Genomic DNA, 24747 nt, shown 5'->3' on the forward strand with positions numbered 1-24747 from the left:
TTAGTCTGATCCCATTTTTCATAAAACTGAAAACCGTTTCTGGTCTTACCTTTATTTGTAAATGAAATCCATGCGCCTGTCCTTCTCCATGAAAATCTCTGTCACTTTCTTGTAAAAGTCCTCCTTATTTTCCTTTAGTTTTAAAAGTCTTAATCTTCCATTTTGGCAGTCAGAACAAAAAATAAAAATAAACGGCCCTCTGCAGTGCCCTTGACTTTCTGATGGCGCTAACTTATTGGTGTCTCTGTGTAGAACAGGGGTCCTCAATCACAGTCCTGGAGGGCCGCAGTGGCAGCAGGTTTTTGTTCTAACCCGGTTGCTTAATTAAAAAGCAAATCTTGCCAATAATTTAATTTCATGGCTTGTTAGTGCTTTAACTCTGCCATGTCAGGTCCTTCTGATATCCTTGATTTTCTTCCCCTTTCTAAGGATATCATCCAAATGATTTGAAGTCTAAAATGGAGGAGTAATTCTCAGTCCTTCACTTTTTTCTCTTCACTTTCCTTCCAAGTATTTAATTAAACCCAATAGTGCCTGATAAATACACACAGAGGCGTCAATGGTAACAAGCTGGTCATTTGCCATGTTATTGCTAATTAGGAGCAATTAAAAACCAAGAATGCAGCTGTTTGAGATCAAAATAAGTGATAAGGGTTCAAAATCTTAATGACCGAGACCACTAAAGTGAAGCAGAAGTGCCACTTGAGCAATAAGGGCTTCATATTAAGTAATTGGGTTGGAGCAAAAACCTGCAGCCACTGCGGCCCTGCAGGACCGTGATTGAGGACCCCTGCTGTAGAAGAACAGCAGCGACGAGCAGCTGTTGGGCTCACATGCGCCCCCTTCAGGGCGGCACAGTACGGTACTGTCTGCCTTGACTTGTGCCTTTTCACTGTGGTTTTATGTCCGATCACCAAGACTAAATATGGCACACACATTCATTAAAGATATTAGGCAGACTGTGGAGAGTCAGAGTGTATAATAAACGTGTCTGCAAACATTATATTGCCGACACACAGAGAGACAGCAACAGGCATGCGCCAGTCGCAGGCATCAACCGCATGTGAGGAGAGTGCAGTCTGAGGTGAGGTGAGGCTCGTCACTGCAGCACCTCGTGTTTCTCCTCTGTACTTGAACATGAAATGCGCCAATTCAGCGATTTTGACTATAAAGATGATCAAAGTTATTGGAATCATACAGAAAACAAATTTATATCACAGACCAGTGGACACATTTATTTTATGTTATCATTATTAGTTTTTTTACTTTTCATGATGACTGTCTCCCCTGACCGCATGTCCCTACTGTGCTATGCCATATTTGCTGCTGTAACACATATACCTCCTTTTATTTTAATGAGTTCATTCTCTGTACTTAGTTAAGTTGCTTTTTTGATGTATTTCGCAAAGACAACAGAATTCTTTGATTCTTGATCTCTGTAAATAATAACTTCCACAACATACATTTCACAAGGGAAAAACCATAGAACTGCACGCATCAACCCAGTGAGTGAGGGATAGTGCACTATCCTTGTAATGGTAATGAATAAAATGTATGGTTTTCAGCAGACCTTTTTTGCTGACATTGAATTTACTGTCAGGTGAGGTCCAGGAGCAGAGCACAAGCTCACGTGAAATGGTGCAGTTAACTGCACAGACATCCAGTAGCCATTTGTTCTAAGCCGTAAAGATAGTCACATTTTTTAAAAAGAAATGTTGCAGCATTTTTAAATATCAAATGCCAAAAAGACCATGACAGAGAGAGCAATAGGAGTAGGTGTAGCTGGTCCTCGCTCTGCCACTCCAATTGAGACATGGCCTCTACCCTGCATTGTGAAAAGTAAACAGAAAGGACCTCACAGAAGTCATTTTGGTGTTCAGGTTTTGCTCTAATAGACTCAAGTTGCGAGATATGCAGAACTCCACTCCATTGAGGAGGGTGTCGCTTTATATTATACGTCAGAGATACCATCCTGTGGCACTGTGGTTAGGATTAGGGTTGGGAGTGGAGTTCCATCCATCCATCCATTTTCCAACCCACTTAACCCAAACACAGGGTCACGGGGGGTCTGCTGGAGCCAATCCCAGCCAACACAGGGCACAAGGCAGGAACCAATCCCGGGCAGGGCGCCAACCTACCGCAGGAAACACACAAACACACCCACACAACAAGTACACACTAGGGCCAATTTAGAATCGCCAGTCCACCTAACCTGCATGTCTTTGGACTGTGGGAGGAAACCCACGCAGACACAGGGAGAACATGCAAACTCCTGCAGGGAGGACCTGGGAAGTGAACCCGGGTCTTCTTACTGTGAGGCAGCAGCGCTACCACTGCACCACCATGCCGCCCGGGAGTGGAGTTATCTGATTCAAATCAAGTAAACCAGGTGATAAAAACCTGCAATCCAATTGGCTGTCCACTGGAGTTACTGAATAGAGAGCTGCGGTGGTCTGCAGTTGGACCCATCTCAGTCATTCAGTGAGAGGTCTGAATAGGATGATACAGAAAGATAAACAGACACATCATCAGCCGCCCGTCATATTTATGTCCGATGCACTTGCAGGACATTGAAAAGAAAAAAAGGAGAACAAGTTACAGGCCACATGAATGTCATAACAAAGAAAAAATGGTGGCATATACTGTATGTCACCTTATTCATTACTTTCACACAACAGAACAATAATCAGACTTTGAGCTCACGCTAACCGTGACTGGGGAGATGCAAAACAATTTTATCACAAACTAATTTCAAAATTATTAAATAAATGAGGGATTTTAGGGAAATGAAATAAGTTATATATATCCCATTACACAGGCACAGCCAGACACGCACTACAGTGGAGTTATTCAGTGAATGTTCAGAATCAATGCAGTTTATCAAGTTAGCCCGCCTCGCTAGAAAACAACGAGTAACCGTGAAAGCTGAATGCACAGCAGTCTACATCAGGCTGAGTGAGGTATGGAGATTCCCACTCAGATTTAAGCATTTAGACGCTCGCTTTCTCCTTAGCCATAAGGAAGATTAGGCCAAGCGACCATCTACTTATATAATATGCTACCGTGGCTGTTCATTTCTCTGTCCAGGATTTTTAATCACCTGTAGCTTGCAAATCGTTTGAACTATTGGCCTGAAACTTATATAGTATACTATCCACTTTCGGGGTGATGATTCACTTCCAAGGTTATTACTCTTTTTATTTTTATTTTTATTTTATTGTAGAATCAACTCTCGGCAGTGGCCAGCAGGGCGGCCATGTGGCACATGTGTACAGGCACCATTCTCATCACTACCACCTTCGCCGTCACTTCCTCTACCTCTTCATATTTTAATCATTCTTGAGACAGATTGAAGACTTAAGTGCCAGCTTAAGTGCAAAATTAAGAAAAACGTATTGTTATTACAACACAAACACTGATTTGATCAGTTTTAATGTGAAAAGATGCCGACGGAAGAAGAGAAGAAGCGGGCCGCTAGGGTGGAGAAAAGAAGATCTGCTCAGGAATCAGCAAGCGCATCAACCTCTGAGCAAATGAATGATAAACGTACAGAGAAAGAGGATGAAAACTATAAGTCAAGTGTATTCACTGCACGTTATCATGCAGTGCGCCGTTACTGGATAATAACTAAAAATAGCAAAATGTCCCTGTTTTAATAGGTTAGGCATCTAATAAAGCTTGTCAGTTCCACAAACCTCAAATTTACAACAGTAGGCATGAAACTTCAAAGGGAAATCTGAACAGCATCGCATGGAGGACCAAGAAACATAAAAGAACAAATGGTATACGGCCATTTATTTGTTTCCACTTCAAGCAGTGTGCAGTCTTACTGTTTGGGCATACCTGTAAAAGTATTTGTTTTTTTCTCTTGCCCTGATCCCTCTCTGATGATGATGATGATGATGATGGGCCTTTCAGGCTTTATTTGTGGGCATACATTAGAACAATCTGGACGAGAGCAGGCCATTCAGCCCAACAAAGCTTGCCAGTCCTGTCCACTTAATTCAGAATCAGAATATCTTTATTGTCATTTCAACAATATTTCAACAATTTGGGGCGGAGTGGTGGCTCTTATTTTATTGTAGAATTAACTCTCTGCAGCTGACAGACGTATGGCGCATGCGTACGGGTGCCGCTCTCATCCCTACCACCTTCGCCGTCACTTCCCCTACCTCTTCATATCTTAAATCATTCTTGAAGCAGATTGAAGACTTAAGTGCCAACTTAAGTGAATATTTAAAGAAAGCGTACTAAGTAATTGCAACACAAACACTGACTTAATCAGTTTTAACACGAAAAGATGGTGATGAAGGAAGAGAAGAAGCGGGTCGCTAGGGTAGAGAAAAGAAGAGCTGCTCAGAAAGCAGCAAGCACATCAACCTCTGAGCAAACGAATGCTAAACGTACAGAGAAAGAAGATGAAGACTATAAGTCAAGTGTATTCACTTCACGTTGTCATGCAGTGTACCATCACTAGTAGCCAATATTTCAGAAGCAGCGCATAGATAGATAACACTTTATTCCCAGGGGGAGATTTGGCTTTTTACTGAAGCTCTTTAAGAAAATAAATACATAAATAGATACATAAGTAAATACTGTATATATGCACACACACTAAAGTCATCCTGGGTCCCCTCCAGGATCAGAGGCCCTGAAGCTAAAGCTTCATTATTTTCATAGAAGATCCGCCCCAGTGCTCCTATTTTCAAGAGAGTTTGGACAATGTCGTACATTAATGGTTAATTCCTTATTAAAGGCATCTTTACAGGGAGCACAGGTCATAAATAATAAATGCCGTATTGTATTTTATATTCTGAAAGGCAAGAAGCTGGTAGATAGAGGGTCATTTCTGGAGGGTGGGACTGGACCAAAAGTCTGCCTGGGGGATTGCAAACTGGGATCCCGAGCTGTTTCGTCGTGTGGTCAGTGCGGCAACGTGCTATACCAGTGCATCCCCCCCTGACCTGACCTGTAATTAATAAACAAGTATTGCCTGGTTTTTATTCAAACAGAAAGAAAGAAACGGGGGAGATAAATGCAAATATGTGTATTACACATGTATTTATTTTTATATCTATAAAATGTTGAAAGTAGCTGCTACAGTAATATCATTTGTCTTTAAAAGGAATCACACTGTGAACTCTAGGAAACGGAAGAAGCCTGCAGAGATGTTTCCGTCTGGTAAGGAATATTTGACTTTCCTAGTAGCTTGTGCCATCTCTAGCAGTATTTCCCAAGTTTCTCTATGCTCCACACCTCTAGAAAATGTTCGATTTATGTTGGCACCATCTACAAATGAAATATCACCTTTGAAGATGAAGAAGTCAAATTTCTCATTTTTGAACCACAAAGTGAACAACACACAGTACTGCAGGTGAACAAGTTGAACTAAAAAAATAAGCTTTTGTAAATATACATTGAGGGCGGCACGGTGGCACAGTAGGTAGCGCTGCTGCCTCGCAGTTGGGAGATCTGGGGACCTGGGTTCGATTCCCTGGTCCTCCCTGCGTGGAGTTTGCATGTTCTCCCCGTGTCTGCGTGGGTTTCCTCCGGGCGCTCCGGTTTCCTCCCACATTCCAAAGACATGCAGGTTAGGTGGATGGGCGATTCTAAATTGGCCCTAGCGTGTGCTTGGTGTGTGGGTGGGTTTGTGTGTGTCCTGCGGTGGGTTGGCACCCTGCCCGGGATTGGTCACTGCCTTGTGCCCTGTGTTGGCTGGGATTGGCTCCAGCAGACCCCCGTGACCCTGTGTTTGGATTCAGCGGGTTGGAAAATGGATGGATGGAAATATACATTGAGCAATTTACATGTATAAATCTCATTAATCTTGTAAATATGTCGCCTAGGAAGCTTAGACACTCGATTGATGATCAGTGCTGTTGGGGTATCCCGTGAAGCATCAAGTAATGTGAGGAAATGACACATGATCAATGATGCAGGGATTTGGGGGACTGGAGACCCCTGTGAAGTAACGGGTGCAGGTGTGCCGGTAAGCAATGAAACACAATTGATGAGCTTTGTTTGTCCACCTGATAACCTGCACAGTTAAAATTTCTACGCTACTGCCAGGACCGGCAGCAGGAATGATGGCCTGAGTGTAAGCAGCCGGCGTTATACCAAACCCAGTCCCTCTTGTCCTGAAGGGGCATAAATTTCAATCAAACCTCAAAATTAGTGACGTTTCATGATCAGGGCTATATATTATATAATATAATATAATACAATATTATAATATAATAATATATAAATGTCTACGCGTGGAAGTGTGTCTGTCTGTCTGGCCCAGAAGTGGCAGGTGGTGTCGGGTAAGGGCTTCACCTCCGAGGATGCACAAGCAATGCAAGCACGTCGGCAAAATGAAACCTCCTAGGAGAGAGACGCCCAGAGTAGTTTCTTTCAATTACCTGACATCTCTACATTTCAATTTTTTTTTTTCTGACGATTTCAATAGTAGGGCGGCACAGTGGCGCAGTGGGTAGCGCTGCTGCCTCGCAGTTAGGAGACCCGGGTTCGCTTCTTAGGTCCTCCCTGTGTGGAGTTTGCATGTTCTCCCCGTGTCTGCATGGGCTTCCTCCGGGTACTTCAGGTTTCTTCCCACAGTCCAAAGACATGCAGGTTAGGTGCATTGGCGATTCTACATTGTCCCTAGTGTGTGCTTGGTGTGTGGGTGTCCTGCAGTGGGTTGGCGCCCTGCCTGGGGTTTGTTTCCTGCATTGCACCCTGTGCTGGCTGGGATTGGCTCCAGCAGACCCCCATGACCCTGCAGTTAGGATATAACAGGTTGGATAATGGATGGATAGTTTCTAGGACCCTGTGGATTTTAAAGCACAAGCTTACACAGCTAGTAGTATAATAAATCAATACTAGACCTCGCTCTTCTCTGTGGATCATCGCAAGGTCCAAACTTCCATTCTCTTAAAGTTATTCACCTCTACGAATGCTCCAACTGCAGCAAGGACCCCACAAGAACGCACATTTCTGCAGCTTACTGACAGGTGACAACTGCATGCGTAAGGTTTGATTGTTTTCTTATCATAGGACAGCAGCGGGCAGCACGGTGGCGCAGTGGGTAGCGCTGCTGCCTCGCAGTTGGGTGATCTGGGGACCTGGGTTCGCTTCCCGGGTCCTCCCTGCGTGGAGTTTGCATGTTCTCCCCGTGTCTGCGTGGGTTTCCTCCGGGCGCTCCGGTTTCCTCCCACAGTCCAAAGACATGCAGGTTAGGTGGATTGGCGATTCTAAATTGGCCCTAGTGTGTGCTTGGTGTGTGGGTGTGTTTGTGTGTGTCCTGCGGTGGGTTGGCACCCTGCCCAGGATTGTTTCCTGCCTTGTGCCCTGTGTTGGCTGGGATTGGCTCCAGCAGACCCCCGTGACCCTGTGTTCGGATTCAGCGGGTTGGAAAATGGATGGATGGAGGACAGCAGCAGTAGCTAATAAATGACCTACAAATGACAGCCCTCTGCAAGACACCAATTGCACCATGATAAAGTCTGACAATGCCCTTTACTCAATTTTGGTGAACTGTGATGCAGTCTTCTTCTTTGTCATACCCCCTGAAATTCTATCTATTTCAACCCCTGGAGGTGCAGGAACCCCTGGTCAATAGAATAATTTATTACTTGTTAGCTGTCTTTCTTATCTGTATATAAACTTAAGAATCTTTTTGTCAAGCTCTAAAGTAGAGAGTTCACTTGACACTCTCCAATAGATCTATTGAATAAATAAAATATGGTGAATGTGTCTGCGGTGGGTTGGCACCCTGCCCGGGATTGGTTCCTGCCTTGTGCCCTGTGTTGGCTGGGATTGGCTCCAGCAGACACCGTGACCCTGTGTTCGGATTCAGCGGGTTGGAAAATGGATGGATGGATGTGTGAATGTGTACATGTGTACACAGTATAATATATTTATTTAAATATATATTTATAATACACACACACACACACACACTGAACCCTCTGAAGAGCGATTTTGTAACATTTATTACGTAAGAAGCATAAGACATTTGACAAAGTGGAGGAGTCCATTCAGTCCATCAAGCCTGTTTCTTTCCTGGCACACTAATCTTCATTGATGATGAACTGTTGATGGCAGCTGCTCAATGAGTATAGATACATCTGATCAGATCAGGTTCAAGTTCCAGTAAATGCCTCCAAGCTCACCGGACAGTGCTTCATCCTTCAACAAGATAATAAGCCAAATATTCTGCTGAGGCAACACACAAGTTTTTCAGAGCTAAAAAAGTGAATGGCCAAACTAGTTACTTGATTTCAATCTAATTCAGCAGTCCTTCAATATACTGAAGAGAAAACTTAATGGGACAAGCCCCCCGAAAATACAGTATCTGCATTAGAGGCTTGGCAGAGCATCACCAGAGAAGACCTTCAGCACCTTATGATGTCTATGAATCGCAGACTTCAAGCAGCCATTGCATACCAGGGATACGCGACAAAGAACTTAATATGATGGCCTTAATAAACCTGCCATTGCAGTGTCCAAACATTATGGTGCTCTGAAATGGGGGGGCCGTGTCGAAAAAGTGTTGTCATTTCTACACGGTGTGACCGAAAGGCATGCAAATTCCCTTAAATGAAAGTCTGCAATGTGCACTTTAATCACATCTGAGTTGTTTGATTTGTAATTTTAAACTGTGGAGCAGAGGGGTAAATCAATAAAAAATGTGTCTTTGTCCCAAACATTATAGAGGGCACCATATGTATATGTTGTAGACACCTTCTAGATATACTGTATGATCTTTTTGGGGCTGGGGGCTTGTGTGTCTCATCTTGGTGCTATGTTGTCTGGAGACATGTACAGATATGTGTACCTGTTAGGGTTGTTCATGGTCATTTGGCCTAAAAGGAGGGTTAAGACAAACCCATAATTGGGCCCGCATGGATGTTTTTATTAAAACTGGACATAATTTTGCATGGAGCAGTGATATATCTGGATCTGCTTTAATGATACATGCATTCCCTAAATAATGTCTGGGCAACTTTGCTTCTGTCATACTAGGGGGTTTACTTCTTAAAGTCTTCAGTTATATCAGGCCTTCTTCTCTTCTGTGGTTCCATGTGCAGTAGGCAGTCTGGGCTATAAGAAGTAGCTGCACTACTTTGAGTCTGAGTGAATACAGTTATTAGTCAAAATTTAAAAAAAATGCCATTAGCACACTCTTGCAAAAGCATTTACTTTTAGATGTATCTCACAGTTAGCAAGAAATAGTTTCAGGGCATTTTCTTTGGGTTGGAGCTTCATACCATGTATTGGTTTAGCATGTTGATAGATCTGATTCCTAAAGCCTTTGTAGAGATATCTCAAAAGGACACAAAAGTCCAGGACAATTAGGTGGGTTAATAAAATGAGTAAATGAATGCATACAATCTTGATTTTATAAGTGTCTTTTATGGAGAATACCATCTACAGCAGGGATCTCAAACTGCAGGTTTTCATTCTAACCCTTTTCTTAATTGGTGATCTGTTTTTGCTGCTAATTAACTTCTTTAGAATTAATTTAAATTGACTTGCTCTTGAAGACTCAGACCCAATAATTGTTTATTTTTCCTGAATTGCCAGTAAAAAGGACCATGGTCTCGGATTTGGAGGTGCTGATTTCCATCCCAGCCGCTTCACACTCAGCTATGAACCAATCCAGAGACAGCTGAAGATCACGGCCTGATGAAGCAAACAGGACAACATCATCTGCAAAAAGCAGTGACCCAATCCTGAGCCCACCAAACCGGACCCTCTCATGTTCTATCCATAACTTTTATGGATAGAATTTCTAGGCACAGTCAGGGCGTTGAGGGGGTCTGGTTTGGTGGGCTCAGGATTAGGTCACTGCTTTTTGCAGATGATGTTGTCCTGTTTGCTTTGTCACGCCGTGATCTTCAGCTCTCTTTGGATCGGTTCACAGCTGAGTGCTAAGCGGCTGGGATGAAAATCAGCACCTCTAAATCCGAGACCATGGTCCTCAGCCGGAAAAGGGTGGAGTGCCCTCTCAGGGTTGAGAGCGAGATCCTGCCCCAAGTGGAGGAGTTCAAGTATCTCAGGGTCTTGTTCACAAGTGAGGGAAGAATGGAGCGTGAGATCGACAGGCGGACAGGCTCTGAATCGGTCTGTCGTGGTGAAAAAGGAGCTAAGCCGTAAGGCAAAGCTCTTAATTTACCAGTCGATCTACATTCCTACCCTCACTTATGGTCATGAGCTGTGGGTAGTGACCGAAAGAGTGAGATCGTGAATACAAGCGGCTGAAATGAGTTTCTTCCGCAGGGTGTCTGGGCTCTCCCTTAAAGATAGGGTGAGAAGCTCAGTTATCCGGGAGGAGCTCAGAGTAGAGCCGCTGCTCCTCCGCATCGAGAAGAGTCAGATGAGGTGACTCAGGCATCCGATCAGGATGCCTCCTGGACGCTTCCCTGGTGAGATGTTCCAGGCACGTCTAACTGGGAGGAGGCCCCGGGGAAGACCCAGGACATGCTGGAAGGGCTATATCTCTCGGCTGGCCTGGGAATGCCTCGGGATTCCCCCGGAAGAGCTAGAAGAAGTGGCCGGGGAGAGGGAAGTCTGGGCATCTCTGCTCAAGCTGCTGCCCCCGTGACCCGATCTTGGATAAGCGGAAGAGGATGGATGAATGGATAGCAGTAAAAACAATAATAAGATACAAAATGAACCAAAATGTGACCAGTAAACCGTGACCATCATACAATATCTGAAAATAAAAGGATAGAGGTCTCAGGAAATTTGGTCTGCTCAGGTCTCCAAAACATTTTAACAGTGCTCTTAGAAAAGTAAGGAAAAAATAAACAATTTTGAAAATGTCTGCGTGTGACAACTCTAGAGGGCGTAGCAGCCACTCAACCTGACACGGACAGACACAAGATGCACACTTACAATAACTCACATTTTTATTTCTTATTCTCTAATTCAGCACACAGCACCTTACACAGTTCTCAAATCACTAACAATAACTCAGTCCTTTTCTTCTTCTCTATTTTCTTTCTCTTTTTCTCTTCTGCTCCTCCCTTCGCAAGCTCTGTCCTCCACCTCCAGACTCCAGCTCCCAGAATGGAGTGATGTGGCCCCTTTTATATTGTCCCCGGATGTGTTCCAGGTGCTCCTTGATGATCTTCCAGCAGCACTTCCTGGTGTGGCGGAAGTGCTGCAGTCCATGGCTCTGGAATTGTCCAAGCACCCTCTCGTGTCCTGAGGGAGGTATTGCCTCTCTCCTGGTCTTCTCATCCTCCAGGCATCCCGGCTGGGCAAGAGCCCAAACTGTCCACCACACTGCTATTGCACAGTGAGAGCAGAAACAAGCCATGGAATTAAAGAACGGGTTTAATTGAGCAACTGGTTGTAGTGCTGTCCTGCTCCACAGACAGATTGAGGAGATCATTCCTCCCCCAAACTATGCGACTCTTTAATTCCACCAGGGGGGGTAAATGTTAATATTTAACATTATACATAGTTATTGTCTGTTTTTTTTTTTCACCTGTATTATTATCATTCTTTAATTTAATATTATTTATTGTATCAGTATGCTGCTGCTGAAGAATGTGAATTTCCCATTGGGATTAATAAAGTATCTATCTATCTATCTATCTATCTATCTATCTATCTATCTATCTATCTATCTATCTATCTATCTATCTATCTATCTATCTATCTATCTATCTATCTATCTATCTATCTATCTAGTGAAATTGGTTGGAGTTTGAGGACCTGATTTAGTTGGTCTTCTGTTGGCTCACTCACTTCACATTTCATTAAATGGAAATGAAATGAAGCAATTCAGAGGAACAATAAAGAAATTCCAGGGAACAAATCTTAAAAAAGTAAGTCAATTAAAATTAACTCAAAAGAAGTTAATTAGCACCAAAAACAGGTCACTAATTAAGAAACGAGTTAGAATGAAAACCTACAGCCACTGTGGCCCTCCAGGACTGGAGTTTGAGATCCCTGATCTAAAGCATTTTATATGTCCAGGAATTGAGAGTTTTACAGATACTTGTAAGCGATACAGATGCTAGCAAGAGAATGAGAGATCCATTGATATTCCCCAGGGAATTTGTGGGACAGAAAGTGAGGGTCTGCTCAAAGGGGCACTGAACACAAAAGTTGAGGTGTAAACTATCTGCTCCATTGATTTGCTTTATTTACATTTATAACTTGTAAAATGCTTTGATAACTTGAGGAGTTTTGATATTTTGTATAATCTTTTTATTTGTATTTTTTTATAGACCATGAAATGAATCAGTCCTCATATGACAGTGAGAGCACTGATGACAGTGTAGATTACGCAATGCCAAAGGTACGTATAGAGAAATTGATTCTTAGTCATGTTGTCAGAATGCTGTCCAGGAATTTAACAGCTTCAGCCTAAGGTTGTGATTCTCCTCATTCGTGTCATAGCATAGATAGCATATATGTTACGTGACATGCTGCGATAAACTTTTTAAGAAGATTCAACTCAGATACCCTGCACTGTAGCATTATACTGAATGAAAAAGACTTTTAATATATACAAATGAAGCATAATTTGTGGATATAATCATATTTTGCTTTGTTTCAACTGTAGATATTCAGTATATATTGATGTATATATGCATGGGAAAAGTGCTATATAAGTAAAATCTATTATTATTATTATTGATATATTTGTCTATATATAATAATATAGCTCTGTTTATTGCATTTAAAAGCTACGGCTAAGAATCAGTGCCCATCGAAGCTCATTTGGTGTTCTAGGTGGGGTTGACAGACATCACCCCTAATTGTACATAGCAGGTAGTGAATTTTATTAGAATTTAATGACTGGGAGATGGTGGCTTGTAGTTCTGTTTAGGGTTTGATGTCCCTCTTGGTGTCAAGAGTCCTCACAGGTCCTCATGTCCTCACATGTGGCGCAGTGGTAGTGCTGCTGCTTTGCAGTAAGGAGACTGTGGAAGATTGTGGGTTCGGTTCCTCCCTGTGTGGATAGTACTTTGAGTATTGAGAAAAGCGCTATATAAATGTAATGAATTATTATTATTTTATTATTAAGAGTGTGCATCTCTTCAAACCTTGAAATGGTGCCCCTTTGTGCATATACCTCGGACTTTAAGGAGCGCGTGCCCCTTGGTGTATTGAGCGAGCGCAGTTTTACTTTCATAAACGGCACTCACTAGAGTTCGATGGCTTAGTGGGTCCCCCCTCAATGTCCAGAGCAAGCGTGCCTTGAGAAACACAAATGGAGTAATACTCCAAACATTATTATCATAACTTCAATGGAGTTCCCCTCGGTGTCTGGAGTGCGCACCCCTTAACTTTCAAAAACAGCACCCTAAGGTGATGATGTCCTTGGCGGCTGTCTATGTGAATTTTGTGAATTTCCCCTTGGGATTAATAAAGTATCTATCTATCTATCTATCTATCTATCTATCTATCTATCTATCTATCTATCTATCTATCTATCTATCTATCTATCTATCTATCTATCTATCTATCTATCTATCTATCTATCTATCTATCTATCTATCTATCTATCTATCTATCTATCTATCTATCTATCTATCTATCTATCTATCTATCTATCTATCTAAAAATCATGCCTGTAGTCAGATCATTTGTAAAATTGCTATGAGAATCATGTCGTCACTCCACCTACATAAATTAGGATCCTGAAAGGGTAGTAAAGGGTTTAGGAAACACTGCAGTAATGGATTTGTAATCCTATATGTTTATTATATAAACAACTGCAGTTTATATATATAAAGAAATTTTTTACTAATGTGTACGGGTTAGCAAAGTTCCTTGTAGTCTAGCATTATTTGATTATGTTATTAGTATTAATTTGAAGTGCATAATTTAAAATGTAATCTAATTTTTTCATTTTTTCCAACCTCCAAGAATCATAAAAAATCACGTTCTATACACTGGTAAATATAATTTCTTTTCTTTATATGCATGCTTTCATTGCATTCCTTTGGCCAGAGACTGTGCAGTTTCAGTTTATCGTCTCCTAGACTGAGTATAATATAATTGTCATTTGTGAGTCCCATCAACAAGCAACTCTCTGCAGTGCCTTGAGCAGTGAATGTCTTCTATGTGACTAAAGCATGGCTAGGGCTGCCAACTTTTCTTCTCTGGAAATGAGGACATTTGGGTTGAAAAATGAAGACTTTTGAGGACGCCTTTCCCTATGATGCCATAATACGCTGTTAAATTGTCTTATGTTTTTTTAAAATGATGTAAACCTTTAATAACAGTTTATCACTATACAGTAATTATGATATGATGAGCACAATCATAGTCAATGGCAAAGTAATACCCCATTAAATATTTTGACTATGTCAAGCTTCTTAAATTAACAGACTTCATTCCTTCCATTCTTATTAGGATATCTTAATTGTCATAAACCTGTAAAAATAATTTTACTCTTTCCAATTTAGTTTATTTGATTGTATCTACATTCTTTTATATTTTTCCACTGAAGCTATTTTTCTCAGTAAATCTGGGTTCTTGGATAAATATGAATAGAAATCTTTACATAGCATGCTGCTAAAATTGAATCTTGTGACCATTAGCCCCTTCATTAAATCTGTTCTTCCCTTTCAAAAACAAGGACATTTGTTGTTCAAGTAGTATGTGAACTTGCGTTTTCTTTTCAGCATTATGAGTATTCCTGAATTTATGGTAATGAAAGAATTATAAAAATATTATTAAATTACTTGAAGAAGTAACTTATTACTTGATCAGCTGATAACTAAAAAGATATTGCATTAATATGACAGAATAAATGAGTACTTTTTTTTTTATTAACTGAAACTTTAATAGTTGACTCATTCACTTACAATTAAAAATCCATTTTGAAACAACGGGTGGTAATAGCAATATTTTCCATCAACATATTACAAAGTAGTACTTACTCGCACTTAAATATGACAGACTGTGCCTGGATGTATGAAATTTCTTGATTAACCAAGCTGCCAAAAAAAGAATAGAAAATAATATCTCACATAGAAAACATGAAATTGTAATTTCGATTTTAAACAAATTCACTTAGTTACGGTGAATTAGGATTACAAATAATTAAGGAGAGGAACAACATTTCTAATGAACTGTCTACTCGTCAGGAAGATAAAGCTGAATTCAAAAGATGAAGTGAAAAAGCCAAGTTGGACAGATGTTGATTATTCTCGTCAATATCTGCGTTGTTGACTACCGGAATTTTTGAGAAAAATGCACTACTTCTGCAAATGCTGATTGGTGTATGGCTTTCAATTTTTATTAAAGATAAGGAGATTTTCAAATTTCGTAAACCAAATATTCCGAACATTTTCAAAATTTTATAACTTCAGTCCATGAAATGTAAAAAAGTGAGGATATGTCTGGGAAAATGAGGACGGTTGGCAGCCCTAAGCATGGCCTCACTTTTCTAGCTACCATCAATGGGATATTGTGAATGGAGTGTTTCTTCCTCAAAGTTTATTCCTTTAAGTGTTGTTTACATGTATATTATGTCTGTTTGTTTTAAGTGATCTTCCAGACGTAGTCAATGGACAGCCTCCCCATGAAAACCATCAGTATGGTAAGATGTTGCACACTTTAACAATAAGAGTGGAGACACACGGCAGGCAGCCAGCAAGGCCTCTTAAGTTGTAGTTTTAGTCACTGGGGGAATTGCATCAACTCTGTTTCTACTTTGCTTATGTGACTTTATTTCTCTATTAACATATTAACATATTAGTGAATTTCCCCTTGGGATTAATAAAGTATCTATCTATCTATCTATCTATCTATCTATCTATCTATCTATCTATCTATCTATCTATCTATCTATCTATCTATCTATCTATCTATCTATCTATCTATCTATCTATCTATCTATCTATCTATCTATCTATCTATCTATCTATCTATCTATCTATCTATCTATCTATCTATCTATCTATCTATCTATTGTATGCTGTGTATAATTTGCTGGGAAGACTTCAAATAAGACCCAAACATAGTCCTCATGTATCAAAGAATTGAATCTTAATTACTTTTATATGTGATAATATCAGTGATATTACAGAAAACAGTGTTTTCCTTATTGCACATAAAGTAATGTGGTCTTCTTAAAATAAGAAAATATTTGTGTCCAGCAGGGAGAGCTTGATCCCTGGGAATGTGTTCACATATAATGTGCAAAGCACCTATTGTGGTAGCCCATGCCTTGTCTGTCTGTCGGACACAGCCCCCCGTGGACCAATTTTATTGAAATGTGGTATGCTTATTCGTCAAAGAAATTCGTTCAGTTTTCATTGAGATACTGTACCTCGATTAGATTGTGCTGTAGACAGTTTGCAGATTTCAAAACTTTCCATTGTTAAGCATTGGCAAATTTTCAAACTAATCTGTCTTAAAACAAAACAACATTCTGTGAGACTTCAACTACGAATTCATTTACTGTTTCAATTTTACCTTGACGGCAGTTACACCAACTTGTGCATTTTGTATATTTTACTGTTTTTTCACTTCTGATAACTGATACTCACTGCAAAGAGACCCCCAGTACAAGTTAATAAAATACCAGCAGACAGCCTGGGCTGGCAAGAAGTCGCTGTCTCTGCCTGATTTCACATGGCTTTAAGATGAGAACAAGTGCATCAGCACATCAGTAATCCTGATACTTTAACTTGTATCAGATAAGATAAATGATCCTCCTAACCATAAAAGTTTAAAATGTAAGCAAGGAAAACAAAATGTTATCAATCTATATAATGAATAAAGGACCCTGTGGTATGTAAGCTGTTAAACATTTACTCCATATAAACTTTACACTGAGCCAACCTCATACCTCCATTATCTGCAGGTGACATGGACAAGCCTGATTTCACATTATGTGTTCCGATAAATTACTGAAACATATCAAAATGTCTGTTTTAATAGGCTACATGTCTAAAAAATGTTTTGTAGTGCTGCTGATGTCATCACAATACATTTACAACATCACTCACGAGACTCCAAGGGGGAGCCCCACTGGATTAGGAACTCGTGTTAAATTTGAAGAGCATCTTGAGGAGGACCAAAAGGCACACAAAAACAGACCACATACGGCCATTTTACTTGTGTGCAGTCACACAGTATGTGTTTACTTGTGAAGGGGTTTTGGTTTTCTTTAACCTGATCCCTCTCTGATGATGATGAGATGCATTAAACATAGGAGGCTTTGTGTGTGGCCATACATGATACACAAGTGTCCAAGTTTGGGACTTTGAAGATCTCATCACCCTATGATTTACCATCAGAATGTCACATTCACCTGGTATCCAGAATTGTCACTCACTGTAATGTTTTGCCTTTCACTTCTGTTATTCTCTAATATTTACCATAATTGAACAGCTTTGCAGGTCCCATTTCACGAAAATCACAACGGCCAGCCATGCTCAAGCAAAGAAGGAATTAATTACAAAAATGTTTGTATTTTCTATTTAATTTGGGTTGAGTTAATTGGCAATTGCAAACTATCACTATGTGTGAATATGGTGTGCATGTGAGTGAGAGTGGTCCCCACAATCTTGTCCAGTCTTGTTTTTAGCCTTTTACCCCCCAATTCTGGTTAGATAGCCTTTGAACCCTGTGACTATTAAATGGATTGAGAACCAGAGCCCTGAGGGCTATAGTGCCTACACATTCCTCAAACACACCTGAATGTTACGCCATGCATACATTTTCTAACTTGTTTATACTGTACATATATGTATGTATTTGTACAGTATATATATGTATATATATATATATATATATATATATATATATATATATATATATACAGTATATGTATCAGTGGTCAGCCTAATAGGTGGATCAACTTACAACTTATCAAAAAGACTTTTTCAGATCCTCAAACATTTAACTTATGACTCGGAATATTCTGTAAACAGCGCCGAGTTGGCATTGCAATGCCTGAAAGACGTATCAATCTCTGAGAACGAGATGGTCTCATTTGATGTCATATCACTATATACTATGACTCCGATCCATCTGGCCACAGAAACACTACTAATGAAACTGACTAATGACCCCACCATAATGACAAGAATGAAGCTGTCCACTAAAGACATAATGCATCTAATATCACTTTGCCTGAAAACTCACTTTCATTTCAATGGGAAATACTACATTCAAAAAGAAGGCATGTCAATGGGATTGCCGTTATCAGGACTTCTAGCGGAACTGGTAATGCAGTGATTCGAAAACGTGGCTCTATCCCGGTTCACACCCAAAATTTGGATACGCTACATAGACGACACATTTGTCATATTAAAAAACGACCAGCTGAATGATTTCTACAACCACAGCAACACAATATTCCCTGCAATCCAATTCACTGTGGAAAAACAAAACAAACCGACATATCAATTTCGTGGACATTTCCATTGAAAGAAATAACGACTCCACCCTGATTACAAGTGTCTACCGTAAGGAATGCTATGCAGACAAGATATTACACTTTGCCAGCAATCACCCGGCATCTCATAAAAGGAGCTATATTAAAGCTTTATTCAGAAGAATTCACACCCATTGTAATAGGAAGGAGGCAAAAACGAATGAGAGACGCTATCTTTTCCATCTCTTCACTTCAAACGGCTACCCAAAGACATTAATTAAACAATGCCTACACAGGAGACGCCAGAGAACCCAGCAAATAGTCGACTCCAATAAGACCCCCCATCCCACCTGGCACACACTTCCTTATCATAATGGAGTGTCAGAAGGTGCAGCATGTATCCTGTCCAAATCGGCATCAGAATAGCACACAAACCTATGAACAATTTGCGCACCGTCCTTTTTAATGCCAAAAACAAGAAATCGGCAGCAGGGACACGAAACGCAGTTCATAGCATTCCATGCAGTTCTTGCCCAGCGGTATACATAGGACAAACGCCAAAAAGAACATATACAGGAACATCGCAACGCCGTCAGAGGGAAGGACTCACGATCACTGATTTATACACACAAATTCAACCGGACATACATTTAACTGGGACAATGTACAAGTAAGATTTAAGGCCAGTACTAAAAGTGCCAGAGGGCTGGCTGAATCTTGGCTATCAAACGAAAATGCCATTAACTGACATTTGGACATGAACCCAGCATACACAAACTTAAGAAGAAGAACATCCTCCTAATAAATAAAACTTTAAGACCAAAACCCTCCTAACCCCACCTTATTACCCCAGCACCGCACACATTCACCTCACAGCTACCTACTTTTACTATATATTGCCTTTGATCCTTGTATGTCTAAGCATTATCCTCTGATGATGGCTCCTGGAAGGAGCTGAAAGCTCAGGAATAAAAACTACTTTATGATACGTGATTCATTCTCTCCCTTTGTGGATCTCCAGCTGCAAATATGCAAACCGTATCACAAACCTTCGCTTCCATATATATGTATGTATGTACAGTTAGGTCCATAAATATTTGGACAGAAACAACTTTTTTCTAATTTTGGTTCTGTACATTACCACAATGAATTTGAAATGAAACAACTCAGATGCAGTTGAAGTGCAGACTTTCAGCTTTAATTCAGTGGGTGAACAAAACGATTACATAAAAATGTGAGGCAACTAAAGCATTTTTTGAACACAATCCCTTCATTTCAGGGGCTCAAAAGTAATTGGACAAATTAAAGAACTGGAAATAAAATGTTCATATTCTAATACTTGGTTGAAAACCCCTTTGCTGGCAATGACAGCCTGAAGTCTTGAACTCCTGGACATCACCAGATGCTGGGCTTCCTCCTTTTTAATGCTCTGCCAGGCCTTTACTGCAGCGGCTTTCAGTTGCTGTTTGTTTGTGGGCCTTTCTGTCTGAACTTTAGTCTTCAACAAGTGAAATGCCTGCTCAATTGGGTTAAGATCAGGTGACTGACTTGGATATTCAAGAATTTTCCACTTCTTTGCTTTAATAAACTCCTGGGTTGCTTTGGCTGTATGTTTTGGATCATTGTCCATCTGTATCATGAAACGCCGCCCAATCAATTTGACTATATTTAGCAGACAGTATGTCTCTGAACACCTCAGAATTCATTCGGCTGCTTCTGTCCTGTGTCACATCATCAATAAACACTAGTGTCCCAGTGCCACTGGCAGCCATGCATGCCCAAGCCATCACACTGCCTCCCTCCACCGTGTTTTACAGATGATGTGCTATGCTTTGGATAATGAGCTGTTCCACGCCTTCTCCATACTTTTTTCTTGCCATCATTCTGGTAGAGGTTGATCTTGGTTTCATCTGTCCAAAGAATGTTTTTCCAGAACTGTGCTGGCTTTGTTAGATGTTCTTTAGCAAAGTCCAATCTAGCCTTTCTATTCTTGAAGCTTATGAGTGGCTTGCACCTTGCAGTGCACCCTCTGTATTTACTTTCATGCAGTCTTCTCTTTATGGTAGACTTGGATATTGATACGCCGACCCCCTGGAGAATGTTGTTCACTTGGTTGTCTGTTGTGAAGGGGTTTCTCTTCACCATGGAAATGATTGTGCGATCATCCACCACTGTTGTCTTCCGTGGACGTCCAGGTCTTTTTGCGTTGCTGAGTTCACCAGTGCTTGCTTTCTTTCTCACGATGTACCAAACTGCCACTCGTAATATTGTAGCAATTTCTCGGATGGGTTTTTTCTGTTTTCGCAGCTTAAGGATGACTTCTTTCACCTGCATGGAGAGCTCCTTTGACCGCATGTTGTCTGTTCATAGCAAAATCTTCCACATGCAAGCAACACACCTCAAATCAACTCCAGGCCTTTTATCTGCCTAATTGATAAGGACATAACGATGGACTTGCCCACACCTGCCCATGAAATAGCCTTTCAGTCAATTGTCCAATTACTTTTGAGCCCCTGAAATGAAGGGATTGTGTTCAAAAAATGCTTTAGTTGCCTGACATTTTTATGCAATCGTTTTGTTCACCCCACTGAATTAAAGCTGAAAGTCTGCACTTCAACTGCATCTGAGTTGTTTCATTTAAAATTCATTGTGGTGATGTACAGAACCAAAATTAGAAAAAAGTTGTCTCTGTCCAAATATTTATAGATATACACCCCTTCAATAATCACGGCAGAAATATAAAGACAAGAGAAATATGGTACAAAAGGATATATAATTTTAACTTGCTTTAAAATGCAGTGTTCGTTCACAATGTACATTATACTATAATTATTTATACATACAAATCCAGGCCAAAGTCAAGTCATTTTAACAGTACAATCATGGTTTCAGTTCTTTAGTTGTGGGTCGGTGACAATTGAAGTTCCATTTTGGCAGAGCACACATAATCTATTCTCTTTTGGACAAGATTGCTACTTGCAACAAATGGGGACTGCAATGGGCTGTTGGTTTGCACCTCACTATGCAAACCTATTCATGGCAAAATTGTCAATGTGCATCTTAAAACCAATGGTGTATCTCCGTTACATAGATGACATCTTCATAATCTGGATTGCTAGTGAGAAGGAACTCCTCCATTTTCATAATGAATATAATTGTTTTCACCCCAACATAAAGCTGAAGCTGAATTACTCAAAAACAGAAGTCAGCTTCCTTGACACCGCTATTCAACTGAAAGACAACACCCTTGTAACTTCTGTTTTTCACAAACCAACAGACAGACGGACCTACCTAAGAAGTGACGGCTTCCACCCCAAGCATATAAGGCGCTCCATTATTTTCAGCCAAGCAATAAGGTACAATTGTATTTGCTCAGACCCGACAGACCGGGATCAACAACTGCAGGAGCTCACACAAGATTTCATCAAACAAGGTTACACCCCCAAAACAACAGACACTCAAATAAGAAGAGCTACTGCCATACCCAGAGACAACCTTCTGGAATGTAAAAACAAAGACAACAAGAACCGCATCCCCCTTGTTGTCACCTACAACCCACATCTTGAAACACTTCGAAAAATTATAAAAGAACTTCAGCCAATACTAAACAATGACCAAACACTGAAAAATGTATTTCCTGAACCTCCCCTCCTGGCATACAGACAACCACGAAACCTTCAACAACTAATTGTCCGAAGCTCCCTAAGTGAACCAACAGAAAATGGCACATCTCCCTGCCTACAGAAAAGATGCAAAACATGTGCCCACATCTACGTATGATACAGACCGTATAGTTATACCACACTGCCGAATTGAACATCACATAAAGGGATCATTTTCCTGCAGATCATCTAATGTGGTCTACCTAATTTTCTGCATGAAATGTCCTGACACTGCACTCTATGTGGGAGAAACTGGACAAACACTCCACCAGAGAATGAATTTTACACAGGTTCCACATTAAACGTGGCAACACAGATGTTCCTGTGGCGGCCCACTTCAACAGCCATGGACACTGTGAGAGGGACTTTAAAATCACAGTGCTTATGGGCAACTTCAGAACACAGCAAGAGAGAAAAGAATGGGAAGTTAAACTCATGCTAAAATTTAATACATTACAACATGGCTTAAATAGAGACAAGAGTTTTTTGGGTAGATATGAGGATTGTTTACATCTCTCAGAATGACAGACAACCTGACTATAGACCAACATTGTTTTGAAAAAACACATTACAAACTTCAAAAGACTTTGTTGGACAGTTATCTTATCCAGAGATCTTGACCATACATTGTTCTTTTCTCTCTTATTAAATTAACCGTAGCCTGAATGAATCTATTAATTTTTTACATTTAAAATTTCTCATTTAAATATTTACCAATGTTGTTTCTTGTCCTAGAGTGTGTATATAAACAGAGGGAACTCCAGTCTCTGTATTACATCTTGCCTGAAGAAGGGGCCTCAGTTGCCTCAAAAGCTTGCATATTGTAATCTTTTTAGTTAGCCAATAAAAGGTGTCATTTTGCTTGGCTTTTCTCTACATTCATATGGCTAACACGGTGCAACACCCTAGTACTACAGAAGTTCACAGTTAATTTGATTTGATACGTACAAACTAAATTAGAACATTAGGACAATCTAGATAGATGAAAACAGGCCATTCAGCCCAACAAAGCTTTCCAGTCCTATCCACTTAATTTTTCCAAAATATCATCAAGTGGAGTTTTGAAAGTCCCTAAAGTCCTACTGTCCACCACACTACTTGGTCACTTATTCCAAGTGTCTGAAGTTCTCTGTGAAAAGAGAAACTTTCTAATGTTTATGCGAAGTTTACCCATCACAAGTTTCCAACTGTGTCCCCGTGTTCTTGATGAACTCATTTCAAAGTCACCGTCTCGATCCACTGGACTAATTCCCTTCATAATTTTAAACACTTCAGTCAAGTCTCCTCTTAATCTCCTTCTGCTTAAACTGAAAATGTTCAGCTCTTTTAGTCTTTCCGCATAGCTTTTGAATGAGACAGGTTTCTTCTTCAGTGGATGCAGGGAGAAGCAGATCTTCAATTCTAATGCACAGCATTGTGGGAATCACTTCTTCCTTGTTGTTATTTAATACAGAGCTTTCAGGAAGTAAACTGTTAATAATATTTTAGCAAAAAACGCGTACATTTCACATGATTTGAGCATAAAGATGGATCTTAGACATGTGAATTATGCGACACAAATTTTACATTTTTTTTCTGTGGCCTTTTGTCATTTCGTTTGGCACTGTCCACCATCGATCCCCTATCAACACTGCTGCTGCTCCACGAAAACATAAGATTTAAATTTTTTCTTGGCCACCACTACAAACTACATGGGATAAGTAGCATTTAAAAAATATATTGTTTTTCAGTGGAGCATTTCTTTAAAGCTCGTCATGCTGTCATGTAATGATCTGCCGCATTTCGAAGCAAAAATTTGACTTAATTTATAATATTTGATAACGAATTCTCTTTCTGGGGTGCATTTAAGCTGATCTGAACAAACTGTGTTTTTATTCTATTACCTGCTTCAGGATTTCTGCAGATTTGGGTTCAAATATAATATTAGGTCTGTAATTGCTCTGGTAGTACTGCTGAATAAATAACAAATGTGTTGTGTTTCAATGTAAGCTGTCACTTTGGATAGATCATTAGTGAGCACACTTTTTTAGGGTGATAAAGGATAAGGACGGAAACGTACTCACAAGTGAGGAAAGTGTGTTGAGCAGATGGAAAGAGTAGTTTGAAAGGCTGATAAATCAAGAGAACAAGAGAGAGAAGAGATTGGATGACGTGGAGATAGTGAATCAGGAAGTGCAATGGATTAGCAAGGAGGAAGTAAGGACAGCTATGAAGAGGATGAAAAATGGAAAGGCCGTTGGTCCAGATGACATACCTATGGAAGCATGGAGGTGTTTAGGAGAGATGGCAGTGGAGTTTTTAAGCAGATTGTTTAATGGAATCTTGGAAAGTGAGAGAATGCCTGAGGAGTGGAGAATAAGTGTACTGGTGCCGATAATCAAGAATAAGAGGGATGTGCAGGACTGCAGAAACTACAGGGGAATAAAATTAATGAGCCACAGCATGAAGTAATGAGAAAGAGTAGTGGAAGCTCGATTAAGAAGTGAGGTGATGATTAGTGAGCAGCAGGATGGTTTCATGCCAAGAAAGAGAACCACACATGCAATGTTTGCTCTGAGGATGTTGATGGAGAAGTTTAGAGAAGGCCAGAAGGAGTTGAATTGCGACTTTGTGGACCTGGAGAAAGCATATGACAGGGTGCCTTGAGAGGAGCTGTGGTATTGTATGAGTAAGTTGGGAGTGGCAGAGAAGTACATAAGAGTTTTACAGCATATGTACGAGAGAAGTGTGAGAGTGGTG

The 24747-nt window shown here is 40.4% G+C and overlaps 1 protein-coding gene across 3 annotated transcripts in view; it reads left to right on the top strand.

The window, feature by feature from the left end:
• The window catches only part of LOC114650060 (uncharacterized), a 170322-nt gene that overhangs the window by 52105 nt on the left and 93470 nt on the right, over positions 1 to 24747 (top strand). For all 3 annotated transcript variants that reach the window (XM_051926371.1, XM_051926370.1, XM_051926372.1), the window contains exons 7-10: positions 5126 to 5181; positions 12231 to 12301; positions 13879 to 13907; positions 15507 to 15559. In XM_051926371.1, coding sequence (XP_051782331.1) covers positions 5126 to 5181; positions 12231 to 12301; positions 13879 to 13907; positions 15507 to 15559 — 209 coding nt within the window. The remainder of the gene's footprint in view (positions 1 to 5125; positions 5182 to 12230; positions 12302 to 13878; positions 13908 to 15506; positions 15560 to 24747) is intronic.

Source organism: Erpetoichthys calabaricus, chromosome 4 (assembly GCF_900747795.2).
Source record: "Erpetoichthys calabaricus chromosome 4, fErpCal1.3, whole genome shotgun sequence".
Taxonomy (NCBI): domain Eukaryota; kingdom Metazoa; phylum Chordata; class Cladistia; order Polypteriformes; family Polypteridae; genus Erpetoichthys; species Erpetoichthys calabaricus.